Raw genomic sequence first — 24,271 nt, forward strand, 5'->3', positions numbered from 1 at the left:
ATGACACCAGTACGTACTAGTTTATATTGCAAAATCCAAATATTAAACTAAGCCAAATATTTTGCTGAAGCATAAATAAACAATATCAAAGTTCAAAAAATATTTATTGACTAAATGTCTTAGAGTATGAAAGAGGTTGTTTAAGCATGGATATGGCACTTCCATCATTTCTACTACAGGTAGTATGAATACATGGGTAGTAGAATACATTCATACTACCTGGGTAGTAGAAATGATGGAAGTGCTTTACCCATGCATAAACAACCTCTTTCAATTTCAAAGTTATTTCCGGTATCCAACTCAACGATGGCACAATACCTACAGATGGGACATAAACAGAAAATAAAATAACAGTTTATCAGACTAGTTACACAAGGGTTCTCTTTACATGCTGAGTTCCCTTGAAAATATCATTGTATCTAGACCCTGTATAGCATTCTTAATTATAACCACCACGAACCATCTGCAGTTTCCTAACCCATTCATAGAACCACAGTTTTTATTATTCATACAATGGCACTTTCCCCATCTGATTAAAAGCTCCTGAAACTAATAAATAACTTCATAATTAAGCTTCATGGTCAGCATTCCTTTACCAGTTCTTCAATATAACTAGGCATACAGACACTGGATAAAAAATTTCTAATTTTTTCTCCAGTGTCTGTATACCCAGAAATTAGAGTGTAAGATTGTTGTTGTTATTTGGTTTTTAGGAGCATTAGCAACTAAGACCATATTGCTCCGGGGATATGCAGTGGTCATTCCCTGACCTTTCCACATCCTCCATATTTGGTGGTTACGGGCCCGAACCCCGGTCTAATCAAGAAGTGTGTGCTATGCGCTGCTGCTGCTCCTACCCACCTGGCTACGGAGGCGCCCAGAGTGTAAGATTAATCCATTTTCTTTAATCATAGGTACACCAGCTGTGAGTGAAGAAACAAGTTTTCCAACACAAAAAGATGGTATGCAGAGAAAGTGTTGGTAATGCCAAAAAAAAGGAGTAATAGCATCTAGCAAGCCTAAAGAAGTTAGACAGTAGTTGTTAAAGAAGTAGTTGGACAGACAACTTGAGTAGTCGAGACCCGCTAATTCGAATTAGCGGGTCTCGACTACTCAAGTTATCTGTCCAACTGTCTAATAAAGTTTTGAGACTTTAGTACCTCCACATAGTTTTTACCTAAGTTAAAGAAGAAGCTGAATTTCTGGCTTTCTAGAAAAAGCAGTAACAAGAGTTTTTAAGGAATGGTATGAGTTGAAATCAAACAAGAGTTTCCAACCAGAAATCAGAGGAAGAATTGTAGTTGAAAGACTGCTAAGTAATTGTGATCAATAACCAATATATTAGTGGAAAATGATACCAAAAAAAAAAGCTTATAAAGCCTCATAAAAAACACCCCTCCCACATCATGTGTCCCTCTACTCCAATAATTTATCTAGTTTTTCCTTGAATTTATTCAAACCATCTACTTCCACAACAACAGATGGAAGTTTGTTCCAACCATCAACTACCCACTGGCTGAAAGTAAACTTTCACACATCTCTAATCCTGCAATCATCCATCCTCAATTTGAATTTATGCCTCCTCCTGTGTGTGAAGTCTCAGCAAGAGGAAGAATGCCATCAACACCTCACTCAGATCTCTCCACAGATGTCTAGTCTCCTAAATGCTGCAATTTACAGAACTGAAGCCTTTCTTTGTAAGAGCACCCTTTCATTCCCTGGATGCCTTTCTCTGCACATATTCCAGATCTACATCCATTCTAAAGTGTCTCCAGAGTATGGTGCCATTGTATGGAGACCATACCAGTACTGTACACAGATCTCCAGACCTGTATACAGTACTCAAGATGCAGCCTAATGATGGCCTTGTACAAAGCTATAACCACCTCAATATCCATGCTAGCAAAGTTTTTGCATATCATTGAAAAAACCCCATGAGCTGTCCCATCAGCATGTCTGTACTATTCAGAGAACTTCACATCTGACTGCACAGTTACACAAGTCTTTTTCATTTTACACTACCGAATGTAGTATACACAGTTGGTACGCTAATCTGCGATTACTACGACCAATATGCAGTACCCTACATTTGCCAGTGTTAAAATTCAACTGCCACTTCTCAGCCCAATGGCTTAATTTTTTTAAATCTTGTTTCAGTAGCTCACCTTGCCAACCTTTGTATCATCTGCAAACTCAGACATTAAGCCTGATATACCTTCATCAGTATTAATAAATACTGAAAACAACAATGGTCACAGCAATGAAGCCTAGGAGACCCCACTAATAACATTAGCTCACAAAGAGCAGTACCAATTGATAAACACTCCCTGTCTTCTCCTACTCAACCATCCCTTTATCCATAGCAATAACTTGCAATTATTGCCATAATGCTCCAGTTTATATAGCAGTCTTTTTTATGTGCAAAAAGTATCAAAAGCCTACTTTAAATCTCAAAGTATATGATATCATAATTATTTTTAGCATCCAGTTCCTCTGTTACTGCATTATAGTATCCAATCAGATTGTTCAGAAAAGATCTCCCCTTACTGAACACATGCTGTAATTGAAGTATAACTGCACTCCTATCTAAATGGTCCTGCATTACTTCTTTAACCAGTGACTGCATTATTTTTGCCAGAACAGACATTAAGCTAACAGATCTGTAATTACTCATATTATCTTTTGATCACCCCTTTGTGAATTGGGGATACATTTTCACATCTCCAGTCCAAAGGGACCTTCTCTGAATACAAGAATGCTCTCATTATTATGATGGCTAAGAGTTTGCTTATCTCTTCTGCTGCTTCCCTTAATATAACAGGATAGATTCCACTACCCCTGGTGCATTTTTATTTTTAGCTTCAACAATTTCTCTTCCTCTTTCATTTTAGTTATAAAAAAATCATTTAGCTTCCCCAGTAGTTTGATAAACTTCTTGCATCCCCCTTCCAAAAGAATTCCTTATGTGTGAATGTAGATGTAAAATACCTATTCAGTTTGTCAGCAACCTGAACGGGGTCATCGACAATTAACCCACTGATATCAAGTGGCACAATGTGATTCAAAACCTTCCTTCTACTGTTAATATAACCATAAGAAGTCTTTGCTGCTGTTCATTGCATTTTTTGCCAAAGACGTCTCATAACCTGCCTTAGCATGCCTAGCCTCCTCTGTGACTTGATTACAGACTAATTTATATTTGCCATAGGCTTCAGTATCACCTGATTATTTATATGCATTTCATGTATTTTTCTTCTCTGCTATAAGTCTCATCAGTTCATTTGAATCCATTTGGGTCTAAGCCTTGAACACTATTTCTTAGTTGGCACAAAAACTTCTATGATTAGTTCCCTGAATGTTTCCCATTTAGATTTTGCAGTTGATAACATTACCAGTTGGTCCCACTGCATAGAATTTAAAAACTGTCTGAGACCACTGTATCACCTTTACGAAAGTAAAAGCTTTTCCCCCTTTACCCTTGACAGTAGTTATGGCTTTAATTAAATTCCACATTACTACACTGATCACTGCCACCCACTGGGTCTTTTACCTGCAGATTCTTAATACATGTAGAATCATTGCTGATAACTAGATCAAGTGTAATGCTTCCTCTTCTTGCCTCTCGAACATGCTACTGTAGAAAACAGTCATACAATAAATCAACAAAAGTCTTGCTGATATCACAGTGTGTGAGTGACTGGCCCATAAATTCCAGTCAACATCTGGAAAGTTAATGTCTCCCATTATAAAATATTCTGATTTACTGGTCCACTATATTTCTCCGTATAGTTGTTTGGTATACTCATCACTGTCATTAGGCCTATAGCACACGCCTACTCTCATTTTTGTTTTCCCAGTGCTTATCTCATACCAAACTGATTCAATACAGTAATACCCCGACTTACGCGAACTCTGAGTTACGCGGTTCTTGATTTTTTCGTTTGGCAACACTGCTGCCCACTATCTTCAAGGTCGTTTTTCGTATGTTATCGATATATGGTGCGACGGTGGAGAGTGAGAGCGAAAGATGAACAAAATTCAACTTTACTGCGCATGAGCTGCACACATATACAAGAATTTGTATTCCAATATTACATGCATTCGAATTCGTGCTCAACGTTTGTCAGAAATTACATCGTTTTCACGAGAGAAATGGATCGCGTCGGTCGAGCCGTATACAGTCAGTCCTCGTATAACACGTGTTTACACTACACGAATTCGATCATACACTATTTATAAATATGGTAACGATATCTTATACATAATATAACACGAACCGAATTGGCTTATGCACGATTCGCCTTTGTGTTTACAAGAAATGGCAGTCGAACGCAGAATCACCCCAACCGAACGCAACACGATAGGAATGAAGAGAAGATTCTGAAAATGTATTTGTTTTAGGGGAAACACATTTCACCATAATAACGTAAAAACCAACACAATTCCAGCTATCGGTATGCAATTAGATGGAGTTTACTACCAGTTTAAAACAGATTCCACTAGCAGAAACGCAACTGGATTTTTATTGTTTTATGGTAGTAACCCCTAGAAATGTGAAGTGTTAATAGTGTATCTCTGCCTTTATGGTGTTGTTTATTCAGTTGCTACATGCGTGCAGCTTTGTTTATGCGTATCAAGCGTGCCTCCTCGTTTTGTAATTGTGCTTTATTCCCTAAAAATGAGTAAAATACTTAAAAGGTGTGAAAAGGAAGCATACTGGTGAAGACACTGCAGATTCAGAGAGAAAATGAAAAGCAATTGTCAATAAACAGAGGCGGACTGGGTCAAAAATTCTTACCCGGGAAAATTTATAGTGGCCTCATACTATGGTTTATGGCCAAAATCACACAGGTCCACCGGGGTTTCCCCGGTAAGGCTTATGGCCAGTCCGCCTCTGTCGATAGAGAAAAAATATGAAATTGTGAAACGCTTTGAGCGAAATGAAAGACCATGTGATATTGCACGTGCTACAGGCCTAAATGAGGCAACCGTGAAAAGCACATGACAATTGCAAACTTGACAGAAGGTCTTAGCTCAATTGAAAAGGGCTTAAAAATTTTAGAAAACATAGACTACAACGAAGAATGCGTTATAGCTACAAAGCAAGGAATAAAAAAATTATTAGCTTGCTACGAAGAAATTCTGCATGAAAAAAAGAAGTCTCTGTGTCGTCAGACGAATTTGTTAGATTTTATGAAGCCATCGACATCGAAATAACTTTTTTACGTAAGTCATTTATTTTTTTTAATACATATTTTGTATTAATATGTATAAAGAACTGCAATTTTATTAATATTTTTCTTCTAAACTAGTGTTTTTGTTAGTCCTTGGTCCCAATTAAACAAAATTTATATGTATTTATATGCAAAGTTGTACCCCGACTTACGCGAATTCGACTTAAGCGATTTTCGTCAGACCCACCTATCGCGTAACTTCGGGGTATTACTGTATTGCACTGGTCACCGGTGTAGGCTGGATGCACTGCCTTAGATTTAATATGCTTCTTACTCCCGGAGCATAATCCCTCCGCCCCTCCTGTTTACCTTTCCATATAAATTGTAATCCCCATATTCAAATGCAGCATCGGTTATGTCTGAATGACATCATATCTCCGATATCTCTACAATGTCTGCATCTGATGACTTAATAAGTACTTCAAATTTATTTACAATGTTCTTGCATTAATGTATATACAAGCATACATGCACTTGTTCCTACTCTTAGCTACCCTTAAACAGCCTGTGTATTTACTTGTTCCACAATGATCCATAGCAGGTCTTTAAATCCTCGACACTTTGCTCCAATGTTCCACTAGCAGTTTTCCAACCCACCAAACACTGCCTTGATAGCATCAGCAAGTATTCTTGCTGATGCACCCATTCTATTTAAGTGTATCCTATGCCTTTAAAAACTCTCTCCTGTTAACAAATACAGATCAAGTTGAGAAAAATTCTCCCTCATCAGCCCTGATTGACAATTCTGTCAACGTGTACGCCTTCCTATTGTGTCTAGGCAGAAGTGCAGACACTTTCAAATTTAATCCTAATTCACAACTTTTTCTCAACACTGCCCTGTAATTGTTAATCAGCCTTCAGATCTCTACTCTTAATATCATTAGTGCCAACGAGTACAAGAATAACACTTTCTCTGCCTTTAAATGTGATATTTGCTATACAATGTCATCTATTTTTGCTCTGGAAGATATACTATGGTCACAAACTATACTTCTCTACAACAAAAGATTCATGTACATGTCCTATTTTATTACATTTTATATTTTTTGTTACATATAAAAGCACATTTTTTTGTTAGAATTTATATGCTGTATCATAAACTGAACTCATATAATTTATTGAAATAAATACCATTCTAATAGCGAATGAGTTACACAGATACCTGGTGAACTTTTCTAACCATGCCTCTTGACTCTCACTTAAATGAGTTTCAGTACACTGCAGCTCAAACTGAAGGCCATTAATTTCTTTTTCAAATTCAGTAGACTTCTTCTTACTATGCTGTTCAATCTTTTTCTTTTCTTCTCTTGTTTTACTGAGCTAAATTAAAAATAGAAAAAATTTATAGACTACTGATATGAGAATTGAAGGACATAACTGAATTACAAAGGTATGCTAAAAAAAAACAGGAATTTTTCACTTTATGTAATTAACAAAATTTATTAAATTTGAAATCTAAACAATTCAATACTTAACAAAATTGCCCATTTGCTCCTTCCTTAAGAACTAACTGTGGTAAGAAAAATAATGAAACCTAAAAAATATTACAATTATAACTTGATATAAACTAATTATTTACAAGCTAAAAAAATAAATAAAATATATTTTATATACCTACCCTTTAGAGACTACAGTCCTTATAACAAAAATCTTGTAGCAACCATTATCACAGTAAGAATTGCACTTGCAAAATATTACACAAAATTTTATGAAGTATTACATCTATAACATTAGAAAATATCACAGTAATTAAGTTAACAAAATGTTATCAGAATTAAAGAGATAAAGAATTGGTAAAGCTGTAACAAAAAAGGACTGTAGATTTATGAGTTAAATGTTTTTAAGCTTCTTTCTTTTTCTCAGCACAGTTGAAGATCTCAAGGAAGAAACTGAGACATATGGTTTTGTTTAAGTATCTAAGTGTAATTGCATAGGTTTTAAATTTAATAAATTATGTTAACTGTATGAAGTGAAGTAATCCTTTTATTTATTAACTTAATACACACTGTAAAGGTTTTAATTTATCAGTAGTCTTGATAACCAATTTTGTTATACAGTAAACCCGGTAAAATCCAGCACTTTTAATGTGGAATGCTTTGAAATCCAATTTTACAAAAAAATCAATCAACATTTTATAATCTGGCATTAAGAAAGCAATCCGGCACTAATATCAATGATATGAGTGCCGAATTGCTTCCTTATATCATTGCATTTGTCTTTAAGAATTCATGCAAAAAAAGAGTGATATTTCTTTATAACTGAAGGACTATCTTGAACATTAATCTGGTTTTGTGAATGGCACGATTCAAACTGCATTGATAATGCAATAGTCTTAATTCTTACAGAAGAACAAACTAGCCTATGCAAAAAGTTGCCCGGGTATTGCACTACTTTCCAACAAGCCTCTCCAAAAGGATAGCTGGCAATTTGTTTAAAAGATAAGATTGCTATAACAGCCTGTTTCAGAACTAACTGGTTTCTCATTAACCAGCAAGTGGTCTTGGAAGTAAAACATAGACAAAGAAGTTGTTCGATGTGAGCGGCCATACAGAATACAAAATCAGTTTTTTAAAGTTGTAATACTGCTAAAGTTATCTGTGAAAAGTAGTGCCATACTAACTGAAATACTTGAATACTAGTGCAATACTAGAATACTGTTAACAAGAGAGATTGCTTCTATAGGGATGGAATACACTTAAAAAGAAGGGATGCAAGAATATTTGTTGATGCTATCGAGGCAGCGTTAGATGGGTCAGAAAACTGCTAGCTTGTGGGATACACAGACTAATAGATTAACAGCAGCCACTGGCAGAGGTGAAAGTGATGCACTGCTTCTATTGGAATGGGCATCAGCCTGGAAAACAAGGTGCGGGGGATTTCAGAGAGTGCTGGGAGTCAATGCGGAACAAGTAAATACATGGGCTGTATACTTGCGTGTACACCAATACTAGGAGTTTAGTAAATAAATCTGATGAATTTGAGGTGTTGGTCAAAACATCACAGGCAGATATTGTTGAGATATCAGAGACATGGTGTCACACAGATATAAAGAATGCAGAATTGGAATTTGAGGAGTAAAATGTGTAAAGAAAGGATGGACAGGATAGAAGGGGAGGAGCGGTGATACGATTAGTTAAGAAACATAAAAAATAAGGAAGTGCAGCCAGTTGACATGGGTGGACAGTGCAGTGTTGAGTCGGTTTGGTGTGACATCAACACTGGAAAAGCAAAGTTGAGAGTAGGAGTGTGTTACAGGCCTAATGATTCTCATGAGTATAATGAACAACTGTACAGATAAATAAAGTGGGCCAGTAAATCAGATTGTCTTATGATGCGGATTTTAATTCCAAAGATACTGACTGGAACTTGTGGGTTGGTCGCTCACACACTAGCAAGTCTTTTTGTGGATTTATTGGCTGATTGTTTTCTAGAGCAGCATGTTCGGGTGGCAACCAGAGGAGTAATAATCTTGATCTGATTATGAGTAGTGATTCTTCATGCATTAAGAATCTGCAGATAAAGGAACCACTAAGTGGCAGTGATCACAGTGTGCTGATGTGAGATTTACTAAAAGAGGTAACTAACATCAGGGGTAACGGGAAGGGTTTTTGCTTTTGTAAAGGCGACTAAGGTGGTCTGAGACAGTTTTTAAATTCTATACAGTGGGACCAACTGATGATATGACCAACAGCAAATTCTAGATGGGAAGCATTCAAAGAATCTTGGAAGCTACTAGGCTTTTCATAAAAACTAAGAAATATTGTTCAAAGTTTGGGCCTAAATGGATATCAGATGAACTAATGAGACATGTGGCAAAGAAGAAAAATGCATATGATATATATAAATTAACAGATGACACAGAAGCCTATGGTAGATATAAGCTGGTCTGTAATCAAGTTATAAATCAGGTTAGGCAGGCAAAAGCAGATTATGAGAAATATTTGGCAAAGGATGCAAAGAAAAACAGCAAAGAGTTCTTTACTTATGTAAATTCTAGAAGGAAGGGGGATGAATCATATTGGTCTACTTGCTATCGATGGTACAACTGTTGATGATCCTGCTCAGATAGCTAACAAACTGAATGAGTATTTTGCATCAACATTTATACATGAGGAGTTAATCAGGGAGGGGAATGCCAGAGGTGCATTAAACTCTGGCAGTGAGCTAAATGATTTTGTAATAACTGAGAGCAAAGTGGAGCAGAAATTGTTGAAAATAAACATAAGAAAGGCAGCTGGAGTTGATAGGATCTATCCAGTTATATTAAAGGAGGCAGCAAAGGAAGTAAGCAAACCCTTAGCCATAATTATGAGAGCTTCCTTTGACTAGAGATATGCAAAGGTGACCCCAATTCACAAAGGAGGATCAAAGGGTGACACAAGTAATTACAGACCTGTTAGTTTAACTTTTGTTCGGGGGAAATTAATAGAGGCACGGGTTAAAGAAGCACTGCAGGATCATCTAGACGAGACTTCAGTTATAGTTCGGACACAGCATGGGTTTGTTAAGGGGAAGTCTTGTCTGACTAATTTGATTGGATACTATGATGTGGTCACAAAGGAACTGAATGCAAAGAATAATTTTGATATCATATACTCGGATCTTAGGAAGAAGTTAATCCAACTAGAGGAGAAGAAGAGGATGTAAAGTGTGAATTGGGAACATTGAATGCCGACCCCATATAATGTGGGAAAAGGCGAAGAGGAAGAAGAAGATACTTGGATCTTAGGAAGGCTTTTGATACTGTTGCACAAAGGTATTTTACACAAGCTTCACCTTATGGATTGTTTTTTGCAATTGGGTATCCAGTTGTCTCTCTGACCACTCACTGCAGTTGTTGTAGATAGCTCTCGGTCTTTTAACTTCTACACTAATGCTGGCATTCCCCAGGGTTCAGTTCTTTCTCCCACTCTTTTCCTTTTGTATATTAATGACCATCTTACACTGACCTGAAATCCTATCCATAGTTTTTCTGATGTTAGCACATTGCATTCCACCTTCCAGTTTGAGAAAGTTTGCCCTGCATGAACAGCTTCAACTTCAAATATTCACTTATCCACCACCAATTCCTTAAATACCGATCTCCAGGTAATTCTTCAATGCAAGCAAAGATAACTTAGCTAATTTCAATCTTTCAAAACCTTAGACCTTCCTCATATCTTGCAAAGAGGAGTGTATTACCCTTATGCTTATCCTCAATGACACTCAAATCTCTAAACAAGATCACATATCTCTATTAAGGATTACTCTGACTTTTAATCTCTCTCTCTCTTGGCATAAGCACATCACAAATAATGCTGCCTCCAAATCTGAAAAACTGGGACTTTCACTTTTGGCATTACTTTTCTTCTAAAACCTTAGATAAAGGGTAGGTGTAGTCTTGTTATTAAAGGCTGAAGGAAGTAACAAAGTGATAGCAGAGTTTGAAAAAGTTAAAGTACTATCTGTAGCAATATTTGATATATTTAAGAATGAAGGTATATCAGTGGATGCCTTAGATCAAGCAGCACTAGGAGTCTCCCCTAAAACCACATAGTATTCTTCTCAGTTCAAACTCTAAATGCCAGAGGTAGTGTAAGTATTGATGTTGTAATAGTGTAGTGCTGGTTGTGTTGGTATGTTGTTCCTCTGGTGTTTGGCCATGGAGCCCCTAGCAATATTCCCAGATTGCCTGTCCTTTGCCTCGAGGAAGCAGCTGAGTATAGCAGGAGATAGATATAGTTTCTGGCAGGAGCAAACCTTGGTCTGCACCTGAGCTTGCCAGGGTGGGAGGAGAGTGAAGGTAGGAGGAGAGTGAAGGTAGGAGGGAAGAGATGAAGGTAAGGAAGGTGGATAGGAAGACTGTCCACCTAAAAATAGGAAGTTAGGGGGAACAGAAGAACACCCTTGTGGAAGGAGCCCATCCTCCACACAGAGGAGGACAGTCAGGAACAGTAAAGGTTTTGTGGTGGTAGTCCACTAGGTGAAACATTTGGGTGGGAAAGGGATGTGGGATTGGTTGGGGACAAAGTCATAGGGCCAGGGTGCCCTATTGGGGGGGGGGGTAAACTGCACTGTGGGTGCACAGTGGCTCTCTGTATAAGATCCCACACCAGCCAGAGCCAGTGTCAGCAGTTAACACAGGGAGAGGCATGACATCAGCATAGCAGAGGCTCCTAATAGGTTGCTCCTACTATAGTCTAATTTGAGAGCCTGTCAAAACACATACACACTCTACATATTTGGCTCACTATACACCTGTCACACATACATACACACAAGTACACACTCCTTTTTTTTCTTTTTCTTTTTTTCCTTATTTAGGGGCAGATTGAATAGTAGGACATAGGACAACTCTCTCACATACATTTGTCATCTTGCATTCATCATCATTCAGCCAGATTATTTTTATTTATTATTATTATTTTTTTTTTTGTACTATTCACAAACATTCACTCAATCACTGCATAATTTACACAGGCTGGCAGAGAGCAGTCAACATTCAATATAAACAGAGAAAACCACTTGCGGTATTAATTACAAATGATAAACAAAAATATAATACTGTATAAAGATGTTTCAAAATTGGCCATGGCCTGATAGAATTAAATATTGAAAACTAGAGAAAATGATTTAGGTTTCTGATCAGTAAGTGAAGGGAGTTGATGTGAATTCCATTTTAATAAAGCGGAAGGCTAAGATTATTTTCAAAAATCTCAAGGAGGATGAAGAAAACTGCAGGCAGAATCTGCAAGTAAGGGCTATTTCCATAAACATAAATTAGGAACTGGTGATACTGCATCTAGAGGTATACATTAAGCTTCTTGAGAGGTCCAAAGACAAGCAAGTTGTCTGGTGAGCATAGCAAAGCACTAGAATAAAAAGATGTGGTTTCAGGGCCAGATTTCCCATTAGGCACTGTGCCTAGGGCCTACAACAGTTTTAGGGCCTACAAAAGAAGGAAGGAAAAAATAGGGAAGAAAAGGTTTTCAGACTTAAAAATAATGCAACTATAAAACTTCAACATTATATTTGAAATTAAAAAGAAACAAAATCTACAATATTGCCAATATGTAGATTACTTGTAACATTTCTTAACATTCCCGCTGTGGCATTAAGAGACAGTCTGTCTGTCTCAGGTTTCATTTAACATGAAACCTAAGAGATAGACAGACTATGACTTTTATTTCCCAAATGCCGACTGTGTTTTTTTCATAATTCGGTTCATTTAAGTGACAAATAACACAGTATGTGCAAGAAAAACAGGTTGTCATTTGTTTTACATGAAAATTTGATCCACCGGTGGTTCACTCCGCCCTGTGGTGCTAAGTATTATCAATGAACAGGGATAAGTACCAGTGAGTCGCCAATGCGCATGCTCGAATTACTTCCTGGTACCGCCACAAGTATTGTTTTCCAATTTGTTCATACTCTGTGAGACTTCATATTGACTTCATTTCAAATACATGCACGTGTGGAGAACATTTCATTTATCACTATAATCTAGAGATTGAGGTAAACTCTTTAGATATTTCGAATTTTTGTTTATTGTATTTATAGATACCTATTTCTAAAGAGTTTTGAAAAAAGTTACCACATATACAAAAAAGACAAATGTTTCATGAATATAAGTGATAGTAATGATTCAGATGTACCTCTTTTGAAAGAAAAAGGTGCCCAAAAACATGAAGAAAATCATCCAGGGACATTGAGAACAGAGTTGGACTTGCGGACAAAAGAGAAACCACAATATTTCTGTAGTGATGAATTCGACGACGGATCAGAATTAGATGATTTAGACATACATTCCAATTACAGTAATGGTGATGATAAGATCCAAACCTCAGAAGAATCTGATGAAAGTGATGAATATCATGAAATCAGTGATGAAAATAATGACCCAAATCCTCAATTAATCTCCAATGCATCTAAGTCTGAAAATGTTATTTGGCAAGAGGTAGGAAAAACTAAAATTTCAATTAATGAATATAATAAAGATGCTGAAATCCTTGTTGATTTGAATCAACCTTACCAGATATACAACCGACGATATCCTTCAGATGATGGTGACTGAAACCAACAGATATGCACAGCACTGTTTGTCATCAGCAGCTAGTACAAACTGAATCAGAAATGGAAATATTTCTTGGAATAGTGTTGATAATGGGAATTGTTCATGTCTCAGATATAAGATTATACTGGTCAAAAAAATATTTATACTGGAATAATCTCATTAGGAAATCTATGAGTAGAGATCGTTTCCTAGATCTCCTGAAATATTGGCATTTATCTGACAATGAAACTGCCAATGGACAAGACCGTCTCGACAAAATCAGAATTTTATTAGATAAAGTCAATAGGAATTTTCAAAGCATGTTAAAGCCAAAAAAAACTTAGTCATTGATGAAAGTTTGATCTCTTGGCATGGAAGGCTACTCTTTTGCCAGTACATCCTTAACAAATCTCATAAATATGGGATCAAATTTTATAAATTATGTTTGCCCGAGGGATATACTCATGAAATCTCTATTTATACCAGATAGGGTGATTCAGTGGAAGGTAAAGGACATTCCCATGCCGTCTCAATGAAACTGATGGCTAATCTTCTCAATGAAGGACGTGTTCTTTATTTGGATAATTTTTACACCAGTTTCCTTCTAGCACAAGAGTTATTAAAAAAAGAAAACCTTTCTCTGTGGGACCCTAAGAAGCAATCGAAAAGGAATACCAAGAAATATTACAGGGAAAAAAATGAAACGGGGAGACATAATCGCCCTTGAGAATAACAAAGGAGTGAAAATCATGAAATGGATCAATAAAAGACCAGTAATGATGCTAACAACACACAAAACTCATCAGTGTAAAATTATTGAGACAGGAAAGAACAATAGAAAGGGAGAAAAAATCAAGACACCCGATGTTATTATCAACTACAATCAAGCAAAGAAGGGAGTGGATATATATCTGACCAAATAGCGTCATATTATAGTAGCCTGCATAAAACTGTAAAATGGTATAAAAAAGCTACAATGGAGATCATCTTTGATACCATTCTAGTCAATGCATGGGTGGTACAGAGTAAAGTTGGGACTAATAATCGTCTATCCATCCTTCAATTCCGAGAAAGTATAATGTACAGTTTATCGAATAGTGAGACTACTACAAAAGTAACAGAGGCTGGAATTTTCAAGAACTTGAAATTTACTGGTAAATTTCAAATTCTTGAAAATTCCATGTTGAACATATATAATAAGGATATTGTATTTTTTTATGTTGTAATTAAGATATTTATTTTTTCAAAAATTAATGGGCTGACACATGGTAGATGAATATATATGGAGGACTGGTGAATCCGATAAAATGCTTAAACACCAGGCGCTTAATGCCAAAACTGAATACAAGACTCATACCACAACGAAAGACCCATGGGTTGCAACGTCCAATGATATTTAGCTGCAGCGACCCACCGGTGGGTCGCTTTGCCCAGTGGACATTACAGCAGTGATCCACCTGTGGGTTGCCCCAGCATTAATGTGTTAAGATTACAAAACTTTCTGGCTTCGGCTTCTCACTGTAGCAAAATCTTTAATAACATCCTCAAAATCCATATGACGAAGATCTTTTCAATGCATAGAAGTGCCAACAACGATAAGCGATCTTGGCTCACAGTTGAGCATACACAGTTCTTGATCTGCTTAAATTCCGACAATGAGCACTCTCCTTCAATCCTATTATGGATAGATCAATTCTTAAAGCTAGTAATCAGTTTATCTTTTATTTGTGCCTTTATTAATTCTGCCACAGACCTTTTGTCCTTGTATAGTGCCAGAAACACTAGCAATTCATCAACAAAGTCTACTTCTAAGTCGGACAAGTAGGTGTTGACTAATGCTGTGGCTTTGGATCGAATTTCTTCTTTTGCAAAGAGAGAAAGTCAAAGAGCTCTAAGTGATTAGTGGAGTTGGGAGAACGGTAGAGGCAACAGATGAATTTGAAACTGCAACCATTATCAACTCACTGCAGGATAGAAGCCTCCTCAACAATTCATGTTGAGAGAATATGTATGTATTAATAAATTGTTTTAAAATGTTACAAAATTTATTCATTCCCACTTCTTTCCCATCTTTTACTATATTTCTGAATTTACAGTATTTTTCATTGTTGAAAGGTCACATTTCTTTATAACGAAATTTCTGAATAACCAATTTTTTCAAGAACGATCGATTTTGTTATATAGAGGTCTGACTGTATTTTGGGATTACTGTTCCCCAGGTGTAATACCTTACATTTTGCTGGATTACAGCATAGCTGCCATTTTTTGACCATCCCTGAAGTCTATCTAGGTCACTCTGAAAAAGCTCTGCTTGGTAGTGATTATTAACTACTCTACCAATCTTTACATCATCTGCAAATTTAGACTTCATGGCCTCTAACCCTTAATCGATATCATTTATGAAAATCAAAAACAACAGTGGTCCTAATACTGATGCTTATGGAGCCCCACTTCTTACATCAATCCAATCTAAGGAATAACCATTTATCACAACCCTCTGTCTCCTGCCCTGAAGCCATCTAGCTATCCATCTAAGGATTTTCCCTGTGATTTCAACATGTTCCAGTTTATAAAGTAACCGCTCATGTGGGACTGAGTCAAATGCTTTGCTGAAATTCGAATAAACAATGTTGAAATTATTTCCCAAGTCCAGCTCTTGAGTGACCCTGTCAAAATGGCTAACCAGATTAGTTAAACATGATTTTCCCTTTACAAAACCACTGAGTATCCTTCAGAATTCCATTTCTACCTAAATGATCCTGAATTCCAACCTTCATCATTGTTTCCATGATTTTCTCCTACTTCTGAAGTTAGACTGACCGGCCGGTAATTTGCCACTTCACTTTTAGAACTGCCGTTATGTATTGGAGATACATTGGCACTTTTCCAATCCAACGGAATCACTCCCAAGTCCAGTGATGCTCTCATAGCCTCAATGGGTCAATGCACCAACTTGCCACCTCCCTTAAGATTATAGGATATATATCCCAACAACCCCAGGAGGCTTATTGGCCTGTAAGCTCGAAGGTTTTTTCATTAATAACATATTATGCCTTGTGCATTTAGTCTTCAATATACTTGCATATAATACTACATCATAAGCCAACAAAGAATTAACCGATTTTGTACACTAATGCTAGGAGTATAGTAAATAATTTGATGAATTTGGTGCTGGTGAAGAGACATCAAAGGCAGATATTGTTAATGATATCACAGCAGTGTGCTGGAGCCGGCTCGCACGAGCCGATAGTTAAACCCACAATGGCTATAAAATTGTTGAAGTTAAACATAAAAAAGCATCTGAGGCCGATGGAATCTATCCAGTTATAATGAAGGAGGCAGCGAGGGAAGTAAGCAAACCCTTAGCCATAATTATGAGAGCAACTTTAGATTCAGGGGAGGTCCCCATGGACCAGAGATGCGTAAATGTATCCCCAATTCACAAAAGAGGTTCAAAGGGTGATTGATGCATATAATTATAGACCTGTTAGTTTAACTTCTATTCTGGGAGAAAATAATAGAATCACTGGTTAAAGAAGTGATGCAGGATCACCTAGAAAAGACTGCAGTAATAGTTCAGACACAGCATGGGTTTGTTAAGAGGAAGTCTTGTCTGACCAATTTGAGTAGATTCTATGATGTGGCCACAAAGGAACTGTATGCAAAAAATAATTTTGATATCATATGCTTGGATTCAGGAATGTTTTTATACTGTTGCACAGGGACGACTGCTGTAGAAATCGGAGTAGTATGGCATTAAGAGCAAGTTGCTGCAATGGATAAAGGAATGGTTGAGTGGGAGAAGGCAGAGAGTGGTAATAAATAGAAACCTGGGGGACTCCAGTAATGTTATTAGTGGAGTCCCCCAGGGTGCAGTGCTGGGCCCATTGTTGCTTTGTGTATTTATTAATGATATTGATGAAGGTATATCAGGCTTAATGTCCAAGTTTGCAGATGATACAAAGGTTGGCAGGGTTGTTAATGATAGTAAAGACAGTATGCTACTGCAACAGGATCAAGAAAAGTTAGGTAGATGGGCTGAGAAGTGGAAACTGTAGTTTAATATTGACAAATGCAAAGTACTGCATATGGGTAGCAGTAACCCAAGAAAAATGTATCAACTGTGTGGTACTACACTCAGGGAGGTGGAGAATGAAAAAGACCTGGGGGTAATTGTGCAGTAGGATATGAAGTTCTCTGAGCAATGCAGACAGACTGCCAGAGCAGGTCATGGAGTTTTTTCAATGATAAACAGGAATTTTGCTAGCAGAGACAAGAAGGTGATTATACTTCTGTATAAGGCAGTGGTCAGGCCACACCTTGAGTACTGCATAAAGGTCTGGAAGCCTTATTTTAGGAAGGATGTAGAATTGCTAAAATGAGTACAGAGAAGGTCAACAAGATTGGTGAGAGGAACAAAAGGATTCTCTTACCAGGGAAGGCTTAAATTCTATAAGTAGCAGCATCAGGACCAGGGTATGTCTACCAGGGGCAAAGGTTGATGACATTGTAGAGCAGATGTGATCTTTTAAGGGCACAAAAGGTGATATTGTTGTACACGTTGGCACTATAATATTAAGAGTAGGAGACCGGCGGAATTACTTAACAAGTACAGCTCACTGTTAAAAAAAAGCCGTGAATTAGGGTTTAATTTGAAAGTGTCTGCAATTCTGCCCAGACACGATAGGAGGGAGTACACGAGGAGAGCTTTGTTGATCAATTCAACCCTGGAGAGACTGTGCAAGGCTTGAGGGGTAGAATTTTTTTCAGCCTGGTCTGTGCTTGTTAACAGAAGAGACTGCTTTTACAGGGATGGGATACACTTAAATAGAAAGGGTGCAAGAATATTTGCTGATGCTATCAAGGCAGTGTTAGATGGGTTGGAAAACTGCCAGATACGTGGACTAATAGATTAACAGTAGCCGCTGGCAGAGGTGAAAGTGATTCTTGCACTGCTTCTATTGGAATGAGCAGCAGCCTGGAAATCAAGTTGCAAGGGATTTCAAAGACTGCTGGGCGTCATTGCGGTACAAGTGAACACATGGGTTGGGTTAGGATAGCTAAGAATAGGAACAGGTGCATGTATACTTGAGTGTACACCAATGCTAGGAGTTTAGTAAATAAATTTGATGAATTTGAGGTGTTGGTCAAAACTTCAAAGGCAGATATTGTTGGGATATCAGAGATGTGGTGTCACACAGATATAAGAATACAGAACTGGAATTTGGGGAGTACAATGTGTACAGAAAGGATAGACAGGATATGAAGGGAGGAGGGGTTATGCTGTTAGTTAAGAAACACATAAAATCCAAGGAAGTGCAGCCAGTCGACATTGCTGGACAGTGCAGTGCAGTGTCAATTCAGTTTGGTGCAACATGAGCACTGGGAAATCAAAATTGAGAGCAGGAATGTGTTATAGGCCTAATGATTCAAATGAGTATAATAAAAAACTGTTCAGGGAAATAGAGTGGGACAGTAAATCAGAAAGTCTCATAATGGGGGATTTTAATTTCCGGATATTGACTGGAATTTGTGGGTTGGTCACTCACATACTAGCAAGGCTTCTGTGGATTTATTGGATGATTGTTTTCTACATCAGCATGTTTGGGAGGCAACTAGAGGGAGTAATACTCTTGATCTGATTATCAGTAGTGATTCTTCATGCATTAAGAATCTGCAGATAAGGAACCACTAGGTGGCAGTGATCACAGTGTGCTGAAGTGGGATTTACTCAAAGAGATAACTACCATCAGGGGTAAAGGGAAGGGTTATTGCTTTCGTAAAGGCGACTACGATGGTCTGAGACAGTATTTAAATTCTATACTTTGGGGCCAACTGATGATGTTACCAACAGCAAATTCAAAATGGAAAGCATTCAAAGAATTAATCTTGGAAGCTACTAGGCTTTACATACCAACTAAGAAATATTGTTCAAGGCCTAAATGGGTGTCAGATGAACTAATGAGACATGTGGCAGAGAAGAAAAATGCATGGATACATATGAATTAATGGGTGGCACGGAAGCCTATGATAGATATAAGCTGGTCTGTAACCAAGTTAGGGAGGCAAAGGCAGATTATGAGAAATCTTTGGCAAAGAATGCAAAGAAAAACAGCAAAGAGTTCTTTACATATGTAAACTCTAGAATGAAGGGGATGAATCACATTGGTCAACTGGATTTCGATGGTCCAACTGTTGATGATCCTGCTCAGGTAGCTAACAAACTAAATGAATATTCTGCATCGACATTCACACATGAGGAGTTATTCAGCGAGGGGAATGCCAGAGTTGAATACACCTCTGGCAGTAAGTTAGATAATCTTGTAATAACTGAGAGTAAAGTGGAGGAGAAATTGTTGAAGATAAACACAAGAAAGGCACCTGGGGTGGATGGGTTCTATCTAGTTATATTAAAGGAAGCAGCAAAGGAAGTGAGCAAACCCTTAGCCATAATTATAAGAGCTTCCTTGGATTCACAGGAGATACCCACTTGAGATGTGCAAATGTGACCTCAATTCACAAAGGAGGACAAAGAGCTACACAAGTAATTATAGACCTGTTAATTTAACTTCTGTTCCAGGGAAATTAATGGACGTTAAAGAAGCACTGCAGGATCATCTAGACAAGACTTCAGTTACAGCTAGGACACAGCATGGTTTTGTTACGGGGAAGTCTTGTCTGACCAATCTGATTGGATACTATGATGTGGTCACAAACCAACTGGATGCAAGGAATAACTTTGATATCGTATATTTGGATCTTAGAAAGGATTTTGATAATGTTGCACATGGAAGACTGCTGAACAAATTGGAACAGTGCGGCATTGGAGGCAAATTGCTGCTATGGATCAATGGAAGGTTGAGTGGGAGAAGACAGGAGAGTGGTAATCAATGGACACTGCTTCATGGACTAATGTTATTAGTGGAGTCCCTCACAGTTCAGTGTTGGGTCCATTGTTGTTTTCTGTATTTATAAATGATACTGATGATGGCATATCAGCCTTAATGTCAAAGTTTTCAGACGATACGAAGGTTGGCAGGGTTGTTAATGACACTAATGACAGTACGCTGCAACAGATGGGGAGGTTGGCAAATGAAGAAAGGTTGAGCAGATGGGGAGATGGCAAATGAAGTTTAACATTGACAAATGTAAAGTACTACATATGGGAAGCAGTAAACCCAGAATAATGTATCAACTATGTGGTACTTTTTTTTTCTTTTTTTTTTTTGTTGTTAGTTGTTGGCGCATCGGCTTCTGTGGCCATAATGCACCTCCCAAAGTTTTTTTGCACTTTTTTACTCTGATCCAAGCCCGAGGTGGGATTCGAACCCGTGACTTTTGGGTTGCCAGGCAGGCCCTTTACCCACCTGGCTTGCCCGGTCAGCCCGTGTGGTACTACACTGAGAGTGGTAGAGAATGAAAAGGACCTGGGGGTAAATGTGCAGGTGAATATGAAGTTTTCTGAGAGAGCAGATGGGCTGCAAGAGTAGCTCATGGTGTCTTGTCAATGATATAGGGGAATTTTTCTAGCAGTGATACGGAGGTGATTATCCTCTTGTATAAGGCAATTGTCAGGCTACAACTTGAGTACTGTATACAGGTCTGGAGGCCTCATTTTAAGAAGGATGTTGAGCTGTTGAAACAAGTACAGGGAAGGGCAACAAAATTAGTGAATGGAACAAAGGGTTGCTCTTACGAAGAAAGGCTTAAGTTTTGCAGATCACAGTGTTTGGAGACTAAGCACCTGCGAGGTGATCTGACTGAGGTGTATAAAGCCTTGAATGGTTTGAGCATGCTCAATGCTGATGGGATCCTTCCTGTTGCTCAGAAGGATAGTTGTAGGATAGATGTGCGGAAGTTTGCCTTTAGCCAGCAGGTAGTTGATTGGTGGAACAGACTTCCATTATTTGTTGTGGAAGTTGATAGCCTAGAGGGGTGAAATTGGAGCTTTTTTCTTTTTTTTTTTTTTTTTTTTTGGCTGATGCTGCATAAGCTTGCTTTCTTACATTGTATGCCTCTACTAATGCTAATCTGGAGATTAGGCACCTCTGAGGTGATCTGATTGAGGTGTACAAGGCCTTGAATGGTTTGAGTACACTCAATGCTGATGGGATACTTCCACTTTCTGAGATTAAGAACCTGAGGAGGCATAGATTCAAATTGAGGAAAGACAGTTGTAGAATAGATGGACAGAAGTTTGCCTTTAGCTATTGGTAGTTGATTGCTGGAACAGACTTCTATCCATTGTTGTGGAAGTTGATAGATTAAATAAAGTTAAGGCTGAACTAGATAAACATTTGGAGTCAGCAGATGGTGAAATGGAAAGGGTTTTTCTTTTTTTTTGGCTGATGCTCTCTATAAGCTTGCTTCCTTGCATTACATGCCCCAACTAATGCTAATGCAGTTGATTCTAGCAGTAAGAACCACCTGCTAATTGCTCACAGTTTGGCCAGTCTTGTCAAAGCAAGGGCCAAAAGCACTGAGCTCCTCCCATCAGGATCCGAGTTGCCACAGGTTATGGCACATGGCTGCACATGCCAGATTTTAATGTGTAACCCTGGACCAAGGTATGGAAGATGGATCCCAGTTATGCTAATCTGGATGCCTAGCAGCATCACCGGAACCTCACCATACAGGTGCCCACCTCAAGGGACCAGTGAGCAGGAAAATGAACTGAAGAATGTATAATCTCTATCATAAATCTGGAGAGTTTTCACCTATATGAATGTACTACAGTGAGCATTAAATGATCGGTTTTTTTTTTTATAAGCAGCTAGCAAACAGCAACTTTTTGAATTGATAAGTCTGAAAATACATGCCAATCTCATGTCAAAATGGGCAGCATTTTTTTGTGACCCTAGGGAGTTTATAACTCTGCTGCACTCTGTACTTTAGTTAGGACTCCAAACATGGGCCTTGTAGCCTCCCCCCAACTCCTCCCCTCTCCAAAGTGGTATTAGATCAAAAAATGTAGTTTTATTCCACTTACTGGAATGAAGCCATAGAATAAATCTATTTAAAGATCTACTCTTCACCATTTAGAACTTTTGAGAGAATAACCTGAGACAATATCAAATACAGAAAGCACAGAATGCTGCAGGATGAATGCAGATAGAAGTACATATGCCATAAAGGGATGATTGACATGGATGAGCCCGAGGATCAAATCCATTTCATCTATTATTTTTATACTACAACAGTTCCTGCATTTTCCTATACTGATCTAAAATTAAGAAATATTTTTAACTCTACAAGAAAATTTTCCAAAAAACTGATCCTACTTTACATTTTTTAATCAAAAAAGGAAGCAGGAAAATATTAAATGTGATTCATTGAACACATGGAGAAAACTTTATTAAAGAATACATTTTAAAAATTAACACAGAAGGATAAAAAAATTTACCTGGTGCAATAAAACTTCACTTGCTTTATATTTGGCAGAATGCAATTTTTTATAGACTTCTAGTTCTCCTTGTAACATATCAATTTTCTATTTAAAATAAACAGTTGAATGAATACTTCAAAATATGCAACACACCTAAATTTAAATTTAATATGTCAAACTGAATGTTTTATATATATTTTAATATTAAGTATAAACAAAGATTATTAAAAAAAAAGTAAATGCATACATGTATGTACACAATTCTCATATAACTCAGGAAGATAGCAGGCACTATAATTGTCTAAGGTGTGATTTGTTGAATATTTTTTTAAAGCCACCAAGAAAGAGCTTAAAGGAAGCTCAAAATATATTGCCTTTAATAATATATATTTATCCCCAGGGGCTCACATCTGGTGAGTAAGGGCATGGCACACCCAGGGTCCTGAGCTGGATATCATCATTCTTCTCTTTCTTGGTGATTCCCTTCTACTTCTCTCTCTCTCTCTCTCTCTCTCTCTCTCTCTCTCTCTCTCTCTCTCTGTCAGGGTAATTCAAATTTTTTTTGCCTGGTGCAGCGTAAGCCTCAGACTTCCTTGCACCATAAGGCTAATAATAATATCTAATCCCTCAAAATTTTATTTCTGCTTTTTACTTTTTTTCCCTTGTAAACATTTAAACGCAGATATTCCTATTAAATCTCCTTAATTTGTTGCAAACTTAGTGTAGTATTCTTATATTTCCATATTGTTTCAACTTTACAAGTTTAATTAGAATTAATATAAAAAAAATGCCTTTCAACCCATCACCAGTTGCGTGAAGGAATGATCTTTCCCTGTGTGTGTACAAGTTCACTTAGACCGCGCGTACATTTGAAAAATCAGCAAAAAATAATTGAAAACTGTTCACCTTTTTGATGAGCAAATATGTCAGTAAGCAAAATGCAAACTGAAAAACCCATGTGCTTCTACAAATGCATGCAACTGAACAACAGCCTGTCAATAACAGGAGCACCTACTGCAAAAAAACATTAGGTGCTCGCATACATCAACAGTTTGATTCCAGACAATGCTTCAATATTATGATGCCAGAGACCGTTACCTATTTGAGAGGCAAGCACGTGTCAGTGTAAAGCCAGCTTGCTATCAAAAACTGTACAATAGATGCCACTCAACGTGTGCAGGTTTAACTTAATTCCTGAATTTTTCCTAATTGTGTAATAATTAACAGAGATTTCTAGAATTTTCAGTGGGAAAATATTAAAGAAGAAAATTACAAAAACAGCTATTAGCTGTTTCAGCTGTGTGGGCTAAGTACATGAAGGGGACAAATTGCTGAAATATATATGGGGTCTTGTCAACCCCATACAGTCAGCTCAGGATTAAACTGATAGGAAAAAATGTCCTTTTAAACTGATATTAGAAATTTCACTTCAATATTACTCTGTCAATATCACACAATATAAAATCTATACTTGTTAAGTGCATAAAACAAAGGTTTATGCACTTTAGTTGAATTTGGTATCTACCAGAAACTAAATTTAAAAAAAAAAGTGTTTTTAGAATCTATCACAGGTGATGCTTAGCATAATCTTGTGCTAAGCATCACCTGTGATACAGGTGA

At 37.4% G+C, this 24,271-nt stretch overlaps 1 protein-coding gene across 1 annotated transcript in view; it reads right to left on the reverse strand.

The window, feature by feature from the left end:
* Positions 1-24,271, reverse strand: part of LOC150078417 (coiled-coil domain-containing protein 125-like) — a 253,546-nt gene that overhangs the window by 182,051 nt on the left and 47,224 nt on the right. The window contains exons 3-4 of the mRNA XM_090385396.1: positions 22,670-22,756; positions 6,397-6,554 (exon numbers count right to left, since the gene is read on the reverse strand). Of these exons, the coding sequence (XP_090241522.1) occupies positions 6,397-6,554; positions 22,670-22,756 (245 nt within the window). The remainder of the gene's footprint in view (positions 1-6,396; positions 6,555-22,669; positions 22,757-24,271) is intronic.

The sequence above is a fragment of the Mastigoproctus giganteus genome, chromosome 11 (genome assembly GCF_048544385.1).
Source record: "Mastigoproctus giganteus isolate SK-2022 chromosome 11, ASM4854438v1, whole genome shotgun sequence".
In the NCBI taxonomy this organism is placed as follows: domain Eukaryota; kingdom Metazoa; phylum Arthropoda; class Arachnida; order Uropygi; family Thelyphonidae; genus Mastigoproctus; species Mastigoproctus giganteus.